We start from the raw sequence: 23,766 nt of genomic DNA on the forward strand, positions 1-23,766 counted from the left end.
AAACTTGGGTCAAAAGTTTTGGGTAGCCTTCCACAAGCTTCACACAATAACTTGGGTGAATTTTGACCCATTCCTTCTGACAGAGCTGGTGTAGCTGAGTCAGGTTTGTAGGCCTCATTGCTCACACACACCTTTTCAGTTCTTCCCACGCATTTTCTATTGGATTGAGGTCAGAGCTTTGTCATGGCCACTCCAATACCTTGACTTTGTTGTCCTTGAGCCATTTTGCCACAACTTTGTAAGTTTGCTTGGGGTCACTGTCCATTTGGAAGTTTTGACATGATGACTGATGTCCTGAGGTGTTGCTTCAAAATATCCACATAATTTCCCTGCCTCATGATGACATCTATTTTGTGAAGTGCACCAGTCCCTCCTGCAGCAAAGCACCTCCACAACATGATGCTGCCACCCCCGTGCTTCACGGATGGCATGATGTCCTTCGGCTTGCAAGGCCAAACAGTTTTTTTCATCAGATCAGAGGACATTTCTCCAAAAAGTACGATCTTTGTCCCCATGTGCAGTTGCAAACCGTAGTCTGGCTTTTTTATGGTGGTTTTGGAACAGTGGCTTGTTCCTTGCTGAACGTTCTTTCAGGTTATGTCAATATAGGACTTGTTTTACTGTGGATATCGATACTTTTGTACCTGCTTCCCCCAGCATCTTCACAAGGTCCTTTGCTGTTGTTCTGGGATTGATTAGCACTATTCGCACTAAAGTATGTTCATCTTTAGGAGACAGAACGCGTCTCCTTCCTGAGCGGTATGACGGCTGCGTGGTCCCATGGTGTTTATACTTGCATACTATTGTTTGCACAGATGATTGTGGTACCTTCAGGCATTTGGGATTTGCTCCCAAGGATGAACCAGACTTGTGGAGGTCTACAGTTTTTTTTTCTCGGGTCTTGGCTGAGTTTGAAGGTAGGCCTTGAAATACATCCATGGGTACACCTCCAAGTGACTCAAATTATGTTACTTAGCCTACCAGAAGCTTTAAAACCATGACGGAATTTTCCAAGCTGTTTAAAGGCACAGTCAACTTAGTGTATGTAAACTTCTGACCCACTGGAATTGTGATACAGTGAATTATAAGTGAAATAATCTGTCTGTTGTCACGACTTCGACAGAAGGTGGCTCCCCTTCCCGTTCGAGTGGCGCTCGGCGGTCGTCGTCGCTGGCCTACTAGCTGCCACTGATTCTTTCCTCCCCCTCCTTGTGTGTTTATTGGTTACACCTGTTATGAGTTTGTGGTAATTAGTCGGGCTTTATTAGTCAGCCGGCCCGCCTGTTTCTTTGTGCGTGATTAATTATTGTAACATTTGTGTATGTTGGAGACGAACGTGTTTGTTTCTGTTCGTGGATTTTGCTGGACTGTTTTCGTCACCGCGTTTGGGACATTTGTTTTGAACACCCAGTGTTTTGTGGGGTGGCCGTTGTTCACCGTGTGTGCTTTGAAAGAGCACTATATTGAACTTTCTGTTTCCTGCGCCTGACTTCACACCCACGACAGCCATGTCGTTACATCTGTAAACAATTGTTGGAAAAATGACTTGTCATGCACAAATTAATGTCCTAACCAACTTGCCAAAACCATAGTTTGTTAACAAGAAATTTGTGGAGTGGTTGAAAAACGAGTTTTAATGACTCCAACCGAAGTGTATGTAAACTTCCGGCTTCAACTGTATATTCAGAGAAAAGAGTCGGCCCGAGAATTGAACACTGTGGCAACCCCATAGAGACTGCCAGAGGTCCTGACAACAGGCCCTTCGATTTGACAAACTGAACTCTGTCTGCGAAGTAGTTGTTGAACCAGGCGAGGCAGTCATTTGAGATGCCAAGGCTTATGAGTCTGCCGATAAGAATGCGGTGACAGAGTCAAAAGCCTTGACCAGGTCACAGTACTGTCTTTTATCGATGGATGTTATGATATCATTTAGGATCTTGAGCGTGGCTGAGGTGCACCCATGACCAGCTTGGAAACCAGATTGCATAGTGGAGAAGGTACGGTGGGATTCAAAATGGTCAGTGATCTGTTTGTTAACACAGTTACCATTCAAAAACAAGCTGTTAATTCACCCAAAAATGACATTGTGACCAAAAAGAACAGATGAAATGGACATTGTTTTCATCCCAGCTTCTTTCTATGGTGCGACCCGTTAGAACTGTAACCTGACATTTCCATTCTTCTTCTGACAATAGACCTTGACCAACTGCTCACCAGGCACAGCAAGGGCAGTCTGGACCGTTATGCTGTTCTGCTATTCCAAGGATGTGTAACAGAAGAGAAATATAACGAGTGGACACAGAATACCAACTGGGATGGATCTCGAGTCAATGTGGCTTACCAGTGAACCTTTTGGGGTTCATCATTAATACTATGTCTCAGAAGTTTTTGTCCATGACTGATGCAACCCGAAAAAGCATTAAAGACAGAGTTAATGAGCGCTTGAAGGAATTGGGCACTTTACCATAGCCTAATAAACAAATGCAGGCGGCGTCTATCTTCAAAATGCTTTAAATGCTTTATTATCCAAAATGTAAAGTGCGTGTGGGCGACCTCATGCAACCGCAACATATCGGATAAAGCATATACTGTACAGTACTGTATTTCTTCATCAGCATCTTTGTGCTTTCGTTAATAAAATAATTATAAAAATACTCTTTGAAAATGCAGATGTTTATTCCATTATTGATCCATAACAAATTACTATGGGAATAAATATCACTGAATGACAGAAATATTGGATCAAAGTAGACTAAAGAAGGTAAACAAATGGTTGCTTACTGGTAAATACTCTTTCAAATTGAATGGAAGAGACAGCATTCAGAGGTCAAGACAGCACTGCTCCGAGACAAACATGGGGACTGGTCTTGATAAATCAACAAGATTTTTATTTTCACTGAATCTCCGTTTGGGTATTGGTTAGACTACAATTAGGGTGTGGAACCACAGCGCCATTATGGGCTATTAGCAGGACAATACTCTTGCCAAGAAGGAGGGTCTGGGGAGAATTGTATCGTCAAATGTATTTGTTAGTTAGGTTGGCTGTTTCACAACTGGCAGTGATTGGGAGTCGCTTCGGGCGACGCACAATTGGCCCAGTGTCATCCAGGTTTGACTGGTTTAGGCCGTCATTGTAAATAAGAATTTGCTCTTTAACTGACTTGCCTAGTTAAATAAAGGTCACGATGTACAGCGTCATATTTTCCTAAAGGTAACCCTGAGGGTTTTGTTTTTTGTTTTTCTTGGAATAGAAACACCATAATATAAATAAAGCTACATTTCTTAAAATTAATCCCACATACTATGTTCTTACACAAAAAGATGTATGAGGTGATGGTGGGCTTTCTTTTTCTCTCCCTCTAAAAACATAAATAAATCATTCAAAATAATAAACTTGATTTGTTTACAAATTACTAAGAATGTCTTACCTCATGTTCAAGAATGGCCTTTTTTTAACAAAACAATCTGCAAAATATTATATATTTTTTTACAAGCTATGGAAAGTTGTTTGCAATTTCAGTTTAAGCCACCAGAAAAGACAGAATAAATAATACAACAAATATTGTGGTTAAACTCAAATATACTAATTGATTAACATACCTTAAGGGAACATTTTGACATTTGCCGTATGGTTAGTGAGAAAGTCCGTATTGCAAATGTACGGTCCCTTACTAGACGTCCGAGAACGTTTCTAAAATTTGCAGAATAAATAATAATAATAACATTTTGACATTTGCCGTATGGTTAGTGAGAAAGTCCGTATTGCAAATGTACGGTCCCTTACTAGACGTCCGAGAACGTTTCTAAAATTTGCGGATGGCGTCGGGCCGAGCGGCAGGGCCGGACCTACCAGGAAGTCATCAAACTCTCTCTCTCGGACATTCGGTTTCCGTTTTATAAAATAAACAAATTTTGGTCATTTTTCCACTGTCCCGGAAAATCCCACAAGAGGGCATAAGCAATCGTATTGCAAATGTACAAAAAATCACGAATCACAATGGGGCCTTATCTCCAAAACGGAAAATATTTCGAAGCCGAAACTTGGTGAGCGTAGGTTTGGCATAATGGGCAGTTGGCCCTGAACAAGATGGCGTCTAGGCCTCAACGGTTTTTGAGTTATGGCCATTTTTCTGGCATTAAAGGTCCAAAATGAAAATAGAGAAAAAAAAATTCCACTTCACGTCAAAGTCAAGGAGCCTCCGGTGTCAATAAAAAAAGAACCAGCCATTTATCTATCGTCATTTAAGAGAAATCGTACAATGACAAATTGGTGATGTTCAAAAATATATATTTTTTAAACAGTTACAGATCCAGTTGCAGGGTGTTCATACAAATCTTTTTAAAGTGTGCTGCGGAGCTCTGTGAGATTTCTGTGATTTGCTATGATTTTCTGAAATAACACACACTCACTAAACCCTCCGTAAATAACTCAGTTCTTAACGTAAAGACTTAAAACTCAGGATTCTGTAAAGACATACCCCAATCAGGATATGAGTTTATTTATAGCTTCCTGTGCCAACCGGAAGTGCCTTAAATGGTGTCATAGTGGCTGTTTCCAAGGGTTAAAAAGGTCAGATCTTTTCAAAACTTCATATGTGTGATTAGGCAACCCCCATGAATTGTAAATCAGTCATTTCTCCCAACAGATGTCAAAGAAAAGCTCTCTCACACACACACAGCAAGGATGGAGTGAAAAAGTGTGGTGCTTAAAGACATAGAGAGCCTGCAATGGCATTCCCATATTCTCTAGGCCGTGCCGAGTTCAACGAGATATCCCGCTTGACCGTAGCTCGCTCGGTCTAATCGCAGCGACCATTAGAAAAGTAGGCCCAAAATGAAGCCTGCCCCACAACGTAATTTGCTTTTGGGTGACCGTGAGAGAACCGTTAGGGTGAGAAGCACAATTCGACCTCAGGTACGTTCCTAAGGTCCTCCCGATCCGTGCAAGCCTAACCTTGACCGTGTGGCATTAACCCTTAATAGTTAAAAGAAGGTGTTTACATCAAACAGTTTGCATGGACTTCTCTCCCCATAGGAATACATTGCCTGCACTCCTAAATTCAACCTGAAGCCTATGTGGGTTATGAATGCCGTATGAACCTGTCTTCGGTGACAGTCCATCAGGCCACTATGAGGTCTACCTGTGTGGATTCTAAGCTTCCTGGACCAACCGGAAGTGGTTAAAATCACCCTAAAAGTGTATATCCGTACCCTGCCTGCAGTTTTTGATAAATAGTGCATTCAATCAAATGTGTAAATCAGTCAGTTCTTAACGTAAAGACTTAAAACTCAGGATTCTGTAAAAGCATACCCCATTGAGGATATGTGTTTACTTATAGCTTCCTGTGCCAACCGGAAGTGCCATAATTGGTGTCACAGGGGCTGTTTCGAAGGGTTAAAAATGTCAGATCTGTCCAAAACTTCATATGTGTGATTAGGCAACCCCCATGAACTGTAAATCAGTCATTTTTCCCATAAAATTTCAAAGGAAAACTAAATCACACACACAGCTTGGAAGGAGGGACCCATTGGGGTGCATAGAGACATACACTGCCTGCATTAGTTAACCTTGATGGAACTTTTAAAGAACCGTCAGACCTAGAGTTCCGAAACTTTAGAAACCTGTTCTAGACCTTAGGTCGATAGTGCGTGGTGAGTTACGTGGCTCTAGAAGGTTCTCGGGCCGAGAAACAGCCTCATACATTTGCAATGACTTCAATTCATTTTTGCATCACGAAAATGACGACATTTAGAAATGTTCCAGAGTCGCAAGACTAGGTGCATTGCGACCGTCTCGGCCCATATAGACGGACCCCAACGTTTCTGTCCGATAGCTAATTCAAGGAACCCGCAGCAAGTCATGGAAAAAAGTGGATTTTCAGCACCAATTAGGGTCTTGCTCGGACACCAAATGACCTATCGAGCCGAAACTTGGGATTTGGGGTTGCCTCAGCTAGGCCTACACATAATATCAGAACCCGCAGCTAGAATGTAACTATGTGTTTTACGTTTTTTTAAATGGTTTGAACCGAAAGCGTTGTGAATTTTGGGCCAGCTCTGAAGTATGTGATAGTTGGCTACTAAACGAGTTGGAAAAAGTGGGTTTGGTGTCAGTTTGTGTCAGTTTGGTGTCAGAATGATATCTAATTGACTGATGGACGGTGACTTGCTGGTGACTCTTGTGCATTATGGCAGACATATGCCCCCTTTGGAGAGATTGGGTACCCCTAGTAAACTGAAAAAAAAATCTGTCAAAAATTGCTAATATATGCAAATATAATAATTATTATTGGATAGAAAACACTCTAAAGATTCTAAAACCGTTGGAATTATGTCTGTAAGTATAGCAGAACTCACAGGGCAGGCATTCTTCCAAACTAGTTTTTGTGGCCATGAAAGTTGGAGCAACTTTGACGTCATGGCCCCCACCCTTCCCAACCAGTTATGATTCTGGGGAGACTTTCTATCTCTTCCGCTAGATGTCCTCTTTCAGTAGAGCTTTGAATGGTTCAAATCCCGCGAGAATTGACCCTATGGGAGTGAAATTAGTGCGTGCCACAAGAGAATAGGCTGTGCGTAGGGGCGCGAATTGGTCCCAGCCATTCCTTTGTTCCAGCACTCAAGAGAAGGGCAGACGATGGCCGATTGAATTGAAGTTTGTTTTGCGTGTCTAAAACATCATAAAGCTTGCTTCTGCACTTAGTTTGACCTGTTTAGTCGACATATAATATGTAATTTTGAAGTTTTGATGCACAACTTTTCCGGACCAGAGGACGTTTTGGGTGCATTTCAGCTGATGTTATTAGCAGTAGCTAATACAAAGACGCAAGACTTGAAACCAAACGATGTATTGGGTAAGTATGAAGCCTTCCAGAACATTCTGAACGAAGACCATCGAAGGTAAGGGAATATTTATGCTTAAATCTGTGTTTCTGTTGACTCCAACATTACGTAGAAATGTAGCTTGGAACTGAGCGCCGTCTCAGCATATTGAATAGTGTGCGATTTCTGTAACGTTAAAAATAAATCTAACAAAGCGGTTGCATAAAGAAGCAGTGTATCTTTCTAACTATATGTAGAACATGTATATTTAGTCAAAGTTTATGATGTCTATTTACGTTATCTTGCCGCGCTACCTAGATTTCCTGCAGGCATTTTTGAGTAATTTCTGAACGTGAACTCACTGTAAATGGACATTTATGGATGTAAATGGCATATTATTGAAAAAATAATAATGTACTGTGTAACATGTCATATTACTGTCATCTGATGAAGATTTTCAAAAGGTTAGTGAGCGATTAATTTTTTAATCCTGCGTTTGTTGATTGCATGTTTTGGCTATTCAAATGAGCTGTGTCTGGTGGTGGTTTTACATATACATGTGCTATGTTTTCGCTGTAAAACATTTTAGAAATCTGACTTGCTGGCTAGATGAACAAGGTGTTTATCTTTCATTTGAGCTATTGGACTTGTTAATGTGTGGAGGTTAAATATTTTTAAGAATATTTTTGCGTTCCATGCGCCACCGTTTCAGCTGAACGTGGGAGGGTTGATTCCCAATTGGGAACCAATATCGTAGACAGGTTAAATAAAGGTAAAATAAAAATAAATAAAAGACAGGGTCCTGACAGGGTTTCTTTTTTTGCTCAGTTTAGCAACCTTTCGGTTACTGGACCGACCATCTAACCACTAGGCTAATTGCCGCCCCATGGCTTGGTTTTTGCTCTGATTTGCACCGTCAGCTGTGGGACCTTATAGACAGGTGTGTGCCCGTCCAAATCAGGTCCAATCAATTGAATTTTCCACAGGTGGACTCCAATCAAGTTGTAGAAACATCTCAAGGATGATCAATGGAAACAGAATGCACCTGAGCTCAATTTCGATTTCAAAAAATTGTTTTCACTTTGTCATTGTGTGGTATTGTTGGTAGATTGCTGAGGATTTTTATTTATTTAATCCATTTTAGAATAAGGTTGTCACGTAACAAAATGTGGAAAAAGTCAAGTCGTCTGAATACTTTCCGAAGGCACTGTATGTTAGCTATTGTCATGACGTGCCCTGGGGGGAGGATCATAGCCCCCCTCTCCCAATTCACTTCAAGGGGCTTTATTGGCATGGGAAACATATAAAAACATAAATATGTGTTGTATTTACAATGGTATTTGTTCTTCACTGGTTGCCCTTTTCTTGTGGCAACAGGTCACAAATATTGCTGCTGTGATGTCACACTGTGGCATTTCACCCAGTAGATATGAGAGTTTATCAACATTGGGTTTGTTTTCAAAATCTGTGTAGTCTGAGGGAAATATGTGTTTCTAATATGGTCATATATTTGGCAGGAGGTTAGAAAGTGCAGCTCAGTTTCCACCTAATTTTGTGGGCAGTGTGCACATAGCCTGTCTTCAGAGTCAGGTCAGCCTACGGTGGCCTTTCTCAATAGCAAGGCTATGCTCACTGAGTCTGTACATAGTCAATGCTTTCCTTCATTTTGGGTCAGTCACAGTGGTCAGGTATTCTGCCACAGTGTACTCTCTGTTTAGGGCCAAATAGCATTCTAGTTTGCTCTGTTTTTGTTAATTCTTTCCAATGTGTCAAGTAATTATCTTTTTGTTTTCTCATGATTTGGTTGGGTCTAATTGTGTTGCTGTCCTGGGGCTCTGTGGGGTCTGTTTGTGCTTCGACAGGTCATTAATACCTGGTAGAAACTGCCATGCAGTATTGAGAGAGTCTAAGAGAACAAAGCATCTCTCTTGGACAAACTCCTAATCCCCAAAATGGGAGAATTAAACTATATTTTTACTTTTGAGAATGTGGGAATGGTCCGTGGACACTTAAGGCACAGTTATGACGAGTGTGTTTCATTTGGTGATCTCACGAAGGACAGGAAACTCACATAACTGTATCGCTTAAAGTGTACAGCTGTCAGGCTTACATCTAAATATTGTGAAACGTATTTGTGAAAAGATGTAATGTGATATTAACCTTCTAAATGAGAGCATGGATTTTCATGTAAAGATGAACTAGTCAGTGGCCACAACCCCGTGAGCTCAGACATCACATTAGGTGTCATAGAACCGCCCCTTCTTCGACAGAGTATAAAACCCACTCCTGATGCGAAATGTAGAAATAATTGGCACTACAACTCTACCAAAGGACAAAGACCATACCACGTGGAGAATTTGCTACACGGCTGGAAATGGTTCAACTCTGAGACTATCGATCACTACAGAATAAGAGCAAATCTTAGACGTAGAATTACTCGTCTGCAGCTAGAAATGATGTAAGTCTACAACGAGAATACTGACAACCGCCGAAGCATCTATTCTATGAGAACATTTCCGAATGGTACTCTGAAGTATTCATTCTAACCACCTACAACCACGAAAGACATTGCAACTTCTGGGAAAGTTAACCAGAGACTCTGATGAACCCTAAAGGACGATTGAGGATTCCAACAGAGAAGACAACAACGACATACTGGTGTAAATATATAAATTGCAATTATTCTCGAATTAGTGGCTGTTCATGTGCAAAGGTATACCATGTCAATGAATAGAATTATAGACTGTATGTAGTGAATGCATTTTGTCTTTCCCACTCTCTCAGTCCCCACCCCACCCCTTCCCTTTGTCTACCAAGCCATCATATCTGACTACGGGACATTCCTATCATTGTTAGTAACCAACATTTAATGTTTGTTTTATGTATTTCTGTGATTATTTAGATAGTTAATATACAATTAAGCCAATTTGAATATGCTGATTCATTATGGAAACTAGGGTTTGTGCAGATAAGCAATAATTTTACGACGTATGGAATGAGACTAATGAGGTAACAATTAATAATCATTAATGGAAGACTAAGATAAGATATGAAAATATCCGAAGAGTCGATTCGGGAAATAGAGACTCTGTAAACATTTGTCCGTGGTGCCCCAACTTCCTAGTTAATTAAAGTTTACATTATTAATTTAATCACATAATAATAGTTACACACAGAGCATTGATTTGTTAAAATAACAGTCTTCACATTTAATGACACTATGGATGACCTCTCTAGGTTTCTGACGTGCGCAGACCTCAAAATTGCATTGCAAGTAGCATTGAAAAGTTCTTAAAGTCTTAAATTCAAAGTTCAAACTAAAATGTATCATTCCTGTATTGTATAGGAGGCCATGTATCTAGCTAGATACATATGAAAGGGAAAGATGCAGATCCCTAAAGTTAGCAAAACCTTTCTGCCCCAAAGTTGAGTGAACTAATCAAATAACATGTTAATTGTCACATGCGCCAAATAGAACAGGTGTAGACTTTACCATGAAATGCTTACTTATGAGCCATTTCCCAACAATGCAAAGTTAAAAAGTAAGTACAAATTGTGTGTTTTGTGTGTGTGAATGTATGTGTGTTATGGTGTGACAATGTAGCATGTCTGAGTGTGTGGATGGAGTCCAGTGAGTGTGCATAGAGCCGGTGTTAGAGAGTCAGTGCAAATAGTCAGGGTAGCCACTTGATTAACTGTTCAGCAGTCTTATGGCTTGGGGGTAGAAGCTGTTCAGGAGCGTTTTGGTTCCAGACTTGGCGCTGAGGTATCGCCTGATGTGCAGTAGCAGAGAGAACAGTGTATGACTTGAGTGGCTGGAATCTTTGACAATTTTTAAGGCCTTTTATTACACCACCTGGTATAGAGGTCCTGGAGGGCAGGGAGCTTGGCCCCGGTGACGTACAGGGTTGTCCGAATTACCCTCTGTAGCGCCTTACAGCCAAGCAGTTGCCATACCAAGCAGTGGTTCAGCCAGTCAAGATGCTTTCAATGGTTCAGCTGTGGAACTTTCGAGGATCTGAGGGCTCATGACAAATCTTTTCAGCCTACTCAGGAGAAAGAGGCATTGTTGTTGCATTCAAGACTGTGTTGGTGTGTTTGTGGACACCGAGGAACTTGAAGCTGTCAACCCGCTCCACTACAGCCCCGTCGATATACAGTTGAAGTCGGAAGTTTACACACACCTTACCCAAATACATTTAAACTCAGTTTTTCACAATTTCTGACATTTAATCCTAGTAAAAATTCCCTGTCTTAGGTCAGTTAGGATAACCACTTTATTTTAAGAAAGTGAAATAGTAGAGAGAATGATTTATTTAAGCTTTTATTTATTTCATCATATTCCCAGTGGGTCAGATGTTTACATGCACTTAATTAGTATTTGGTAGCATTGCCTTTAAATTGTTTAACTTGGGTCAAACGTTTTGGGTAGCCTTCCACAAGCTTCCCACAACAAGTTGGGTGGTCAATGAAAACCATTCTCGCGTAGGTGTTCCTTTTGTCCAGGTGGGAAAGGGCAGTGTGGAGTGCATTAGCGATTGCGTCATCTGTGGATCTGTTGGGGAGGTATGCGAATTGGGAGTGGGTCCAGGATGTTTGGGATGATGGTGTTGTGAGCCATGACCAACCTTTCAAAGCATTTCATGGCTACAGATGTGAGTGCTATGTAGCGATAGTCATTTAGACAGGTTACCTTGGCATTCTTTGGCATAGGGACTTTGGTGGTCTGCTTGAAACATGTAGGTATTACAGACTGGGTCAGGGAGAGTGCATGCTCTAAGTACACGTCCTGGTAATCTGTTTTATGAATGTTAGCCTGTTTAAAGGTCTTACTCGCATCGGCTACAGAGAGAGTGATCACACAGTCATCCAGAACAGCTGGTGCTCTCATGCACGGTTCAGTGTTGGTTGCCATGAAGTGAGCATGGAAGGCATTTCGCTCATCTGATAGGCCCGCTTCCGTATTGAGCGCATCACTGGTACTCCTGTTTGTTTTGCTTGTGAGCAGGATTCAGGAGAATAGAGTTAGCTTTGTGTGCGTCTCTGTGTGTGGCGTAAAGTTAATCTATAGTTTTTTCACCTCTACTGCACAGATGACATGCTGGAAGAAATTAGGTAAAATGGATTTAAGTTTTCCTGCATTAAAATAACGTACACTAGAAGCGCCGCCTCTGGGTGAGCATTTTCTTGTTTGCTTATGGCCCTATACAGCTTGTTGAGTGCGATCTTCGTGCCAGCAATGGGTTTGTGGTGGTAAGAAGACCAGTACGAAAACTATAGATTTAAACTCTTTTGGTAAATACACTGATCAAAAATATAAACGCAACATGTAACGTGTTGTTCCCATTTTTCATGAGTTGAAATAAAAGATCCCAGAAATGTTGGTGCTCAAATTTGTTTAAATTACTGTTAGTGAGCATTTGTACTTTGCCAAGATGATCCATCCACCTGACAGGTGTGGCATATCAAGAAGCTGATTAAACAGCATGATCATTACAACGGTGCACCTTGTGCTGGGGACAATAAAATGTGCAGTTTTGTCACCCAACACAATAAGCTGCCTCTAATGTTGTTTTAGAGAATTTGGAATTACGTCCAACTGGCCTCACAACCACAGACCATGTGTGGGAGAGCGGTATGCTGATGTCAACATTGTGAACAGAGTGCCCTATGGTGGAGTTGGGGTTATGGTATGGGAAGGCATAAGCTACAGACAACGTACACAATTGCATTTTATCGATGGCGATTTGAATGCACAGAGATACCGTGACAAGATCCTGAGGCCCATTGTCGTGCCATTCATCTGCCGCCATCACCTCATGATTCAGCATGATAATCCACGGCCCCATGTAGTAAGGATCTATACACAATTCCTGGAAGCTGAAAATGTCCCAATTCTTCCATGGTCTGCATACTCACCAGACATGTCACCCATTAAGCATGTTTGGGATGCTCTGGATGGAAATGTCCAACAACATGTCCCAGTTCCCGCCAATATCCAGCAACTTCGCACAGCCATTGAAGAGGAGTGGGACAACATTCCACAGGCCACAATCAACAGCCTGATCAACTCTTTGTGAAGAAGATGTGTCGTGCTGCATGAGGCAAATGGCGGTTACACCAGATACTGATTGGTTTTCTGTACCATGCCCTTACCTTTTTTTTAAGGTATCGGTGGCCAGAAAAAAAAGCTAGATTAAAATGTTCCATGTCCTTTTCCAGCCACGACTCGTAGAAACATAGGATATTATAGTTCTTCAGATCACGTTGATAGCATAGTCTCCAATGGAGCTCGTCCAGTTAATTCTCCAGTGATTGCACGAGGGTCGAGGCAGTTTATCCACTTTCAGACATAGTCTCGTCAGGTATGCCGCACGCGGGCCTCTATAATGGCGCCTCTTCCTTTTTCAAGTGTCTGGGATTTGGGCCTGGTCGAGGATGAGCGGTATGTCATTCTCCTCTGGGAGAAGAAGAAGTGTGGTGCTCGTATGAGCAAGAACACATCCGAGAAAGTAGCTCAATTCTTTGGGTTATTCAAGCGATCATTAACCTCATCCAAATTGAGGTTAATGATCGCTGTTCTGATGTCCAGTAGCTCTTTTCGGCCATAGGAAACGATGACGGAAATATTGTGTACAAAAAAAGTTACGATAATCTCAAAAAAACACAAAATAGCACAATTGGTTAGGAGCCCGTAAAATGGCTGCTATTCCCTCCAGCGCCATGACTCAGTTCAGTAGAAATCGAATTGCAGCTGTTTGCCTTGATTGTTTTAAGTTCACTCAACAACAACAAAAAATGACTGTGTAGGTGTGTGGTTAAACGTAGATACTAGGCGTGTGTGTGTTTACCTGGGAGTTAAGGAGGCGGACGGTGGTCTTGGAGCCGACGTCTTTCTCGTACCCCACGGTGGGCGCTGCGTTGAACCGCAGCACTGCATCATGGGAGTCTGTGGTTGGACAATGATAAATAAGTACAGTATTTATATATACATCATTCATTTGGAATCATTGAAGCTACAGATGCTGTACTAAAGTGGGCTTATAAGCTTTTTTGAATGCATTTCTGAGATGCCCACATATTTCAGTTTTGCATCCGAATCTGTATTTAGATTCAGGTGGAGTGTATGGTTGTATATTGTATTGTGTTTATAATGACCAATATACCACACGCCCTTGGGCCTTATTTCTTAATTAATCCCCTAGAGTCGATTGACGCCCCATCAAAATGTGTCAGTTCAAGCTAGAGATATGAGGTTTTTTTGCATTACATTTTAGTAGACACTCTTGTCCATAGTGATTTACAGTAGTGAGTGCATACATTTTCATACTGTCCCCCATGGGAATCAAACCAACAACCCTGGCATTGCAAGCGCCATACTCTACCAACTGAGCCAAACAGGACACATTGGATGCGTCTCAGTCCACCGCATCCGCCAGTGTTGTACTTCCACATCTGTGGTGGATGGTGACAGAGCTAGAGCGGTGTTTGTCAGAACATCCCAAAAATCGGTCACAAAAATGTCTGTAGTGTCCAAACGGTTTGACCTACAAAACTCGATTTTGCTCTATAACCCACACAAGTGTCACTGGACTCACTGGACATTAAATATGTGTCAAATACATATACAGTGCCTTCAGAAAGTATTCAGACCCTTGACCTTTCCCACATTTGTTATGTAATTCAGCTCTATACTAAAATTTATTAAATTGTTTCCCCCCCCTTCATATCTACACACAATACCCCATAATGACAAAGCAAAAACAGGTTTCCTGAGCTTTCTTATATCTCCTAGATTTAGGACAGATACTTCAAAAACCTTGTTTCTTATGATGTCTTATTTTCTGTCTATTTTCCCATTTATGCATGTATTATTCAATGTGTTTATGTTGGTTTTAATAGCAAAGGCCAAAATCTATATTTTATCAAATCATGTATTTATATATTTTTGTTGATACCTAAAGGGGTCCTAAAATTCCAAATCAAATAGCTAAATGATACATAGTATGACCATCTTAAAACAATTCCTTATGTCAGCTTAGCACCCCCCCCCCCCCCTCCCCCAATGTCTTAGACTCTAAAGAATTAAATATATAATCATATATGACACCTTTATCCAAAGTGACTTCTTCCTAGGTTCCTGCCTTTCCAGGGAGTTTTTCCTGGCCACAGTGCTTCTACATCTGCATTGCTTGCTGTTTGGGGTTTTAGGCTTTCTGTATAGCACTTTGTGACATCTGTTGATGTAAAAAGGGCTATATAACTACATTTGATTGACTTACAGACTTGCGCGCATATATAATGACTTCCTCAATTAATTACTGACTTGGGTTTTGTTGAAGATTGAATAGATCTAGTTCTAGAGGTCAATAAAGTTGTTTCCGGATGTTTAATACACATAAGTGAATTTGTCCCAATACTTTTCGTCCCCTAAAATGGGTAGACTATGTTCAAAAACTGCTGTAATTTCTAAACGGTTCACCCGATATGGATGAAAATACCTTCAAATTAAAGCTGTTTCAAATACAAAGTGCTGGAGTAGGGCTAAAAGCCTGTTGATGAAATGGATTGTTTGTTTGTAGTTATCTAGCTTGGTTGTAGTCTGCAAGCTACAGTAAGCTAGTACAGTAATGTTACAGTAGCTAGCTACACCTTTACTGAATGACAACAATGTAGCCTGAACACTGTTCTGTCTAGTTAGTTGGGCTTGGAAATTGATAAATGAACATATGGAGAGATCACACATTCATGCAGCTGTGGTGGTGTCACTCTTTTGTCTATTTACCTGCTTTCAAGCCTTTATCCATACTAAAAGGTCTCCCATGAAAGTAATGTTGACTTCAATGGGACAACCAGCTAATTAACGATGCAATGTTGTGTTCTCGCTCTCACTAGATAGAAGTGTGTGGTTCAGTGGCAGATTTTCAAAAGAAAATATACAAAGATAGTATCAGCAATCAGACGAGGCACACCTGGTCTCATTCATTTACAGATGTTACTTAGATTGAGAATGATTTCCATATCTGTTATTGCCCATGGTGTAACTATGTGCTATTGTTTTTAAAATACACAGCAAACCAAAAGCTGCCACCATTACTGTGCGTGCCGTATAGACAATGGTGGTAAATATTTCATTAAAATGTCATTTTCATTAATAAATGTGGCCAATTAATTCACTGTGTGGATATCTTTATACATTATGCATACTTAGTTAATATTCCATTCCATTTGTCCTCGATTCCGGAACGTGAAGCCCCCTGACCCCAGCAGGGAGGACCAAGAAAAAGTGCGGCTTAAGGCACTGTATGACTTCGTGTTAAGTAAAATTAAGATCACTCAAATTAATATTTAAATTTAGTGTGACTGACATGAATTGGAGCATTAACTGGCTTCGTCTACACTCGGGTGGAACAACAGATATGCAATACATTTGCCAACAATGGTTGTGCCAATTAATTATATCACAATGGTTGAGAGTGCGTACACACTTGTAATGTAGCCTACATCCGTTGTTAAACTCTACTGATTGACAATGGGGGAGTGCTCGGTCCTCGTTTTCCTGTAGTCCACAATCATCTCCTTTGTCTTGATCACATTGGGGCAGCAGGTAGCCTAGTGGTTAGAGCGTTGGACTAGTACCCGAAAGGTTGCAAGATTGAATCCCTGAGCAGACAAGGTAAAAATCTGTCGTTCTGCCCCTGAACAAGGCAGTTAACCCACTGTTCCTAGGCTGTCATTGAAAATACAAATTTGTTGGTAACATACTTGCCTAGTTAAATAAACCAAAAAATATGATTCAGGGAGAGGTTTTTGTCCTTTCACCATACGGTCAGGTCTCTGACCTCCTCCCTATTGGCTGTCTTGTCGGTGATCACTGTTGCGTCATCGGCAAACTTAATGATGGTGTTGGTGTCTGGCCATGCAGTCATGAGTGAACAGGGAGGGGACTGAGCACGCACCCCTGAGGGGCCCACGTGTTGAGGATCAGTGTAACTGATGTGTTGTTACCTACCCTTATTGTGCGGTTGTGTTTTGAAGGACGCACGGCTCTCGATGTTCGCCTCTCCCAAGTCCGTACGGGAGTTGCAGCGATGGGACAAGATGACTGTAACTACCAATTGGATATCACAAAAAGGGGCTTTTAATTTTTTTTTTAACAATTCTATAAAAAAGTTTGTAATGACACAATTTCCAGTGTACAACATCTAAATAAAAGGATGTATTGGTGTTTTTCAAGACTTTGTTTATGTGTTATGTGTGCCCACATACTGCAGAACAAGCCTGAGGTGATAGACTAGATATAACATAGTAAATGTAAATCTTGGACACTCAAATTACTTTGGCTAATTAAGGCAAAAACTAAAGTAGGGTGGTTGGTTGGGGTGGGTGCAATCCAAAGCTTGCGAGTTGGAATCTTATCACAGACAACTTTAGCCTTTTAGATAATTAGCAACTTTTTTACTACTTACTGTTTTTTGTTAGTTTGCAACTACTTAGCATGTTAGCTAACCCTAACCTTAAAATCAAACACAGATTTGGCAAAAAATAAAAATAAACTTTCCTTTAAGTATATAGTACTTTCAAAAAAATATTTAATTTGAATGTCCACAAAATATACTTAAGGATACATTCAAAAAAGTATGTACAAAATATAGCCACGAGCAGCAATGAACAGGGTTCACAGGATGACAGAAAGGACACAAGATGAGTTGGATAACAAAGCATGAACTACACTACATGACCAAAAGTATGTGGACACCTGCTAGTCGAATATCTCATTCCAAAATCATTGGCATTAATATGGAGCTGGTCCCACCTTTGCTGCTATAACAGCCTCCACTCTTCTGGAAAGGCGTTCCACTAGATGTTGGAACATTGCTGCAGGGACTTGCTTCCATTCAGCCGCACTGATGTTGGGCGATTAGGCCTGGCTCTCAGTCATCATTCCAATTCATCCCAAAGGTCTTTGATGGGGTTGAGGTTAGGGCTCTGTGCATGCCAGTAAAGTTCTTCCACACTGATCTCGTCAAACCGTTTCTGTATGGACCTCGCTTTGTGCACGGGGGCATTGTCATGCTGAAACAGGAAAGGGCACCACTCCAGCTTGTGTGCAGCTGCTCGGCAATGGAAACCCATTTCATGAAGCTCCCGACAAACAGTTCTCGTGCTGTCGTTACTTCCAGAGGTAGTTTGGAATTCGGAAGTGAGTGTTGCACCCGAGGACAGGTGATTTTTATTACACGCTTCAGCACTAAGCGGTCCCGTTCTGTGGCCTACCACTTTGCGATTGAGCCGTTATTGCTCCTAGACATTTTCACTTCACATTAAAAGCACTTACGGTTGACCGGGCAGCTCTAGCAGGGCAGAAATTTGACGAACTGACTTGTTGGAAAGATGGAATCTTATGACGGTGCCACTTTGAAAGTCACTGAGCTCTTCAGTAAGGCCATTCTACTGCCAATGTTTGTATATGGAGCTTGTATAGCTGTGTGGTTGATTTTATACACATCAGCAATGGGTGTGGCTGAAATAGCCGAATCCACTCATTTGAAGGGGTGTGCAAATACAATATATATGCAAAAGTATCTTCCTTTACGTGCAATCGGTGAATGCATTACCATGTTTATCACTCAATACAACAAGCATGACACAAGTGAAGATTGGTCTAGTACTGTAGGTTGGTTATCTTTGAATGCAGCAGGTAATCGTTACTATTATACTAGTAGCAATTATTATTTACATACGTATTCAGACCCTTTGCTATGAGACTCGAAATTGAGCTCAGGTGAATTCTGTTTCCATTGATCATCATTGAGATATTTCTACAACTTGATTGGAGTCCACCTGTGGTAAATTCAATTGATTGGACATTATTTGGAAAGGCACACACCTGACTATGTAAGGACAGTGCATGTCAGAGAAAAAACAAGCCATGAGGTCGAAGGAAATGTCCGTAGAGCTCCGAGACATGATTGTGTCGAGGTACAGATCTGGGGAAGGGTACCAAAACATTTCTGCAGCATTGAAGGCCTCCGTCATTCTTAAATGGAAGAAGTGTGGAATCACCAAGAGCAATCGGGGGAGAAGGGCCATGGTCAGGGAGGTGACCAAGAACCCGATGGTCACTCTGACAGAGCTCTAGAGTGTCTCTGTGGAGTTGGGCAAACCTTACAGAAGGACAACCATCTCTGAAGCACTACCCCAATTAGGCCTTTATGGTAGGAGGTGGCAGGTAGCCTAGTGGTTAGAGCGTTAGGCCAGTAACCAAAAGGTTGCTGGATTGAATCCCTGAGCTGTCAAAGTAAAAATATGTAATTCTGCTCCTGAAGATGTGGATGTCAATTAAGGCAGCCCCCTGCACCTCTCTGATTCAGGGGTTGGGTTAAATGCGGAAGGCATATTTCAGTTGAAGGCATTCAGTTGTACAACTGACTAAGTATCGCCCTTTTCCCTAGTGGCCAGGTGGAAGCCACTCCTCAGCAAAGGCACATGACAGCCCGCTTGGAGTTTGACAAAAGTCACCTAAAGACTCTCAGGCCACAAGAAACAAGATTCTCTGGTCTGATGAAAGTCTTTGGCCTAAATGTCAACCGTCATGTCTGGAGGAAACCTACCACCATCCCTACGGGGAAGCATGATGGCAGCATCATGCTGTGGCAGTGTTTTTCAGTAGCAGGGACTGGGAGTCTAGTCAGGACCGAGGGAAAGATGAAGGAGCAAAGTGTAGAGAGATCCTTGATGAAAACCTGCTCCAGAGAGCTCAGGACTTCAGACTGGGGCGAAGGTTCACCTTCCAACAGGACAACGACTCTAAGCACACAGCCAAGACAACGCAGGAGAGGCTTCGGGACAAGTCTTTGAATGTCCTTGAATGGCCAAGCTAGAGCCCGATCGAACATCTCTGGAGAGACCTGAAAATAGCCGTGCAGCAACGCTTCCCATCCAACCTGATAGAGCTTGAGAGGATCTGCAGAGAAGAATGGGAGAAACTCCACAAATACAGGTTTGCCAAGCTTGTAACTTCATACCCAAGAAGACATGAGGCTGTAATCGCTGCCAGAGGTGCTTCAACAAAGTACTGAATAAAGTGTCTGAATACTTATGTAAATGTAATATTTCTAAAAACCTCTTTTTACTTTGCCATTATGTAAATGTCAATATTTCAGTTTTTAATTTTTTTTTTAAAGGTTTGCTTTGTCATTATGGGGGGTTGTGTGTAGATTGAGGGATTAAATATATATATTTTAGAATAACACTGTAACCAAACAAAATGTGGAAAAAGTAAAGGGGTACTTTTCGAAGGCACTGTATATAAAACACAGAGAAATCACGTTTTTGACTGCACTGGGCTTTTAAAGGTATTATGTTTATATACTAATTCTGGGGTCAATTTGACTAATGGTTTATGTTAAGGTTTGTGAAGTATTTTCTGCATTATTGTATTGGCAACAATGTAACCTTTATTTAACTACGCAAGTCAGTTTAAGAACAAATTCTTATTTACAATGACGGCCTACCCCCACCAAACCTGGACAACACTGTGCCAGTTGTGCACCGCCCTATGGGACTCCCAATCAAAGTCAGAAAAAATGGCGCCGGAAGAAATGGCAGCAGTTTTTCGGGCACCCAACCAATTGTGCTGTTATGTGTTTTTTTGCACGTTATTTGTAACTTATTTTGTACATAATGTTTCTGTAACTGCATCTTACGGCAAAAAAAGAGCTTCTGAATATCAGGACAGCGATCACTCACCTCGGATTAGATAAAGATTTTTTCGACAACAAGCAGGAAGCACAGGACATTCTCCAAACACCCAACAGGACCGACATCCCCATTATTTGCAAGAGGAAGCGACTTAGGTACAGAGGACAAGGAGCCGGATGAAGACCCGGAGAAGGCGAGTGGGAAAGCTGCCGTTACCATCAATACTACTCGCCAACATGCAATCATTGGACAATAAATTAGATGAGGTACGATCACGAATATCCTACCAACGGGACATCAAAAACTGTAATATCCTATCTAGCGGGATATACACTATACCAGCAAGATAGAACAGTACACTCAGGTAAGACGAGGGGGGGGGGGGGGGGGTCTGTGCATATTTGTAAACAACAGCTGGTGCAAGAAATCTAAGGAAGTCTCTAGATTTTGCCTGCCTGAAGTAGAGTATATTGTGATAGATTGCAGGCCACACTACTTGCCTAGAGAGGTTTCAGCTATACTTTTCATGGCTGTTTATTTACCACCACAGACAGATGCTGGCACTAAGACCGCACTCAGTCAGCTGTATAAGGAAATAAGCAAACATGGAACCACTCACCCAGAGGCGGCACTCCTAGTGGCTGGAGACTTTAATGCAGGGAAACTTAAATCAGTTCTACCAAATGTCTATCAACATGTTAAATGTGCAACCTGAGGGGGAAAAATCTAGATCACCTGTACTCCACACACAGAGATGCGTACAAAGCTCTCCCTCTCCCTCCATTTGGTAAATCCGACCACAACTCTATCCTCCTAATTCCTGCTTACAAGCTCAAATTAAAGCAGGAAGCACCAGTTACTCGGACTATAAAAAAGTGATCAGATGAAGCAGATGCTAAACTACAGGACTACAGGACTGGAACATGTTCCGGGATTCTTCAGATGGCATTGTGGAGTACACCACATCAGTCACTGGCTTTATCAATAAGTGCATCGAGGACGTTATCCCCACAGTGACTGTACGTACATACCCCAACCAGAAGTCATGGATTACAGGCATTCACACTGAGCTAAAGGGTAGAGCTACCACTTTCAAGGTGCGAGAAGCTATGTCCTGCAACGAACCATCAAACAGGCAAAGCGTCAATACAGGGCTAAGATTGAATCATACTACACCGGCTCCGACGCTCGTCTTATGTGGCAGGGCTTGCAAACTTTTACAGAGCACAAAGGGAAGCACAGCTGCGAGCTGCCTAGTGACATGAGCCTACCAGACGAGCTAAATCACTTCTATTCTTGCTTCGAGGCAAGCAACACAAAGCAACAATGCATGAGAGCATCAGCTGTTCCAGATGACTGTGTGATCACGCTCTCCGTAGCCAACGCGAGTAAGACCTTTAAACAGGTCAACATACACAAGGCTGCGGGGCCAGACGGATTACCAGGACGTGTGCTCTGGGCATGTGCTGACCAACTGGCAGGTGTCTTCACCCACATTTTCAACACGTCCCTGATTGAGTCTGTGGACCACCATAGTTCCTGTGCCCAAGAACACAAAGGCAACCTGCCTAAATGACTACAGACCGGTGGCACTCACATCCGTAGTCATGAAGTGCTTTGAAAGGCTGGTCATGGCTCACATCAACACCATTATCCCAGAAACCATAGACCCACACAAATTTGCATACCGCCCTAACAGATCCACAGATGATGCAATCTCTATTGCACTCCACACTGCCCTTTCCCACCTGGACAAAAGGAACACTTATGTGAGAATGCTATTCATTGACTACAGCTCAGCGTTCAACACCATAGTACCCTCAAAGCTCATCACTAAGCTAAGGATCCTGGGACTAAACACATCCCTCTGCAACTGGATCCTGGACTTCCTGACGAGCCGCCCCCAGGTGGTGAGGGTAGGTAGCAACATCTGCCACGCTGATCCTCAACACTGGAGCTCCCCAGGGGTGCATGCTCAGTCCCCTCCTGTACTCCCTGTTCACTGCATGGCCAGGCACGACTCCAACACCATCCTTAAGTTTGTAGACGACACAACAGTGGGAGGCCTGATCACCGACAACGACGAGACAGCCTATAGGGAGGAGGTCATAGACCTGACCATGTGGTGCCAGAATAACAACCTATCCCTCAACATAACCAAGACTAAGGACATGATTGTGCACTACAGAAAAAGGCAGACCGAGCACTGCCCAATTCTCATTGGTGCCGGAGTGCCAAGTCTAGGAAAAAAATACTTCTCAACAGTTTTTACCCCCGAGCCGTAAGACTCCTGAACAGGTAATCAAATGGCTACCCGGACTATTTGCATTGTGTGCCCCTCCCAACAACAACCCCCTATTTTATGCTGCTGCTACTCTCTGTTTATAATATATGCATAGTCCCTTTAACTATACATTAATGTACAGACTACCTCAATTGGGCCGACCAACCAGTGCTCCCACACATTGTCTAACTGGGCTATCTAAATTGTGTCCTGCCACCCCCTCTTTTACGCTACTGCTACTCGCTGTTCATCATATGTGCATAGTCACTTTAAACATATCTACATGTACATACAACCTCAATCAGTCTGACTAAACGGTGTCTGTATGTAGCCTCACTACTGGATAGAGCCTCGCTACTGTTATTTTTATTTGTTTTATTTCTTTACTCACCTATTGTTCACCTAATACCTTTTTTCTAACACAGATTCTGATGATGTATAAATACGCTCAGTCATTACAAAGATACAGACGTCCTTCCTAACTCAGTTCCCGGAGAGAAAGAAAATCGCTCAGGGATTTCACCATGAGGCCAATGGTGAGTGTAATGGCTGTGATAGGAGACAACTGAGGATGGATCAACCAGCAGCATACCAGCAGCAATTGCTGGCTTGCCTCTGAAGCTAAGCAGCATTGATCCTGGTCACTCCCTGGATGGGAGACTAGATGCTGCTGGAAGTGGTGTTGGAGGTTCAGTAGGAGGGACTCTTTCCCGTGGTCTAAAATCAATATCCCAGGGCAGTGATTGGGGACATTGCCCTGTGTTGGGTGCTATCTTTCAGATTGGAAGTTAAATGGCTGTCACCGACTCTCTGTGGTCATTAACGATCCCATGGCATTTATCATAAGAGTAGGGGCGTTAACCCTGGTGTGCTGGCTCAATTCCCAATCTGGCCCTCATACCATTCTGGCCACTTAATCATCCCCTGCTTCCAATTAGCTCGTCCATTCCTTCCCA

At 42.1% G+C, this 23,766-nt stretch overlaps 1 protein-coding gene across 2 annotated transcripts in view; it reads right to left on the reverse strand.

Moving 5' to 3' along the window:
• Positions 1–23,766, reverse strand: part of st6gal1 (ST6 beta-galactosamide alpha-2,6-sialyltranferase 1) — a 182,730-nt gene that overhangs the window by 89,533 nt on the left and 69,431 nt on the right. For both annotated transcript variants that reach the window (XM_021563263.2, XM_021563264.2), the window contains exon 6: positions 13,674–13,771. In XM_021563263.2, the coding sequence (XP_021418938.1) occupies positions 13,674–13,771 (98 nt within the window). The remainder of the gene's footprint in view (positions 1–13,673; positions 13,772–23,766) is intronic.

This window comes from Oncorhynchus mykiss, chromosome 15 (assembly GCF_013265735.2).
Source record: "Oncorhynchus mykiss isolate Arlee chromosome 15, USDA_OmykA_1.1, whole genome shotgun sequence".
In the NCBI taxonomy this organism is placed as follows: domain Eukaryota; kingdom Metazoa; phylum Chordata; class Actinopteri; order Salmoniformes; family Salmonidae; genus Oncorhynchus; species Oncorhynchus mykiss.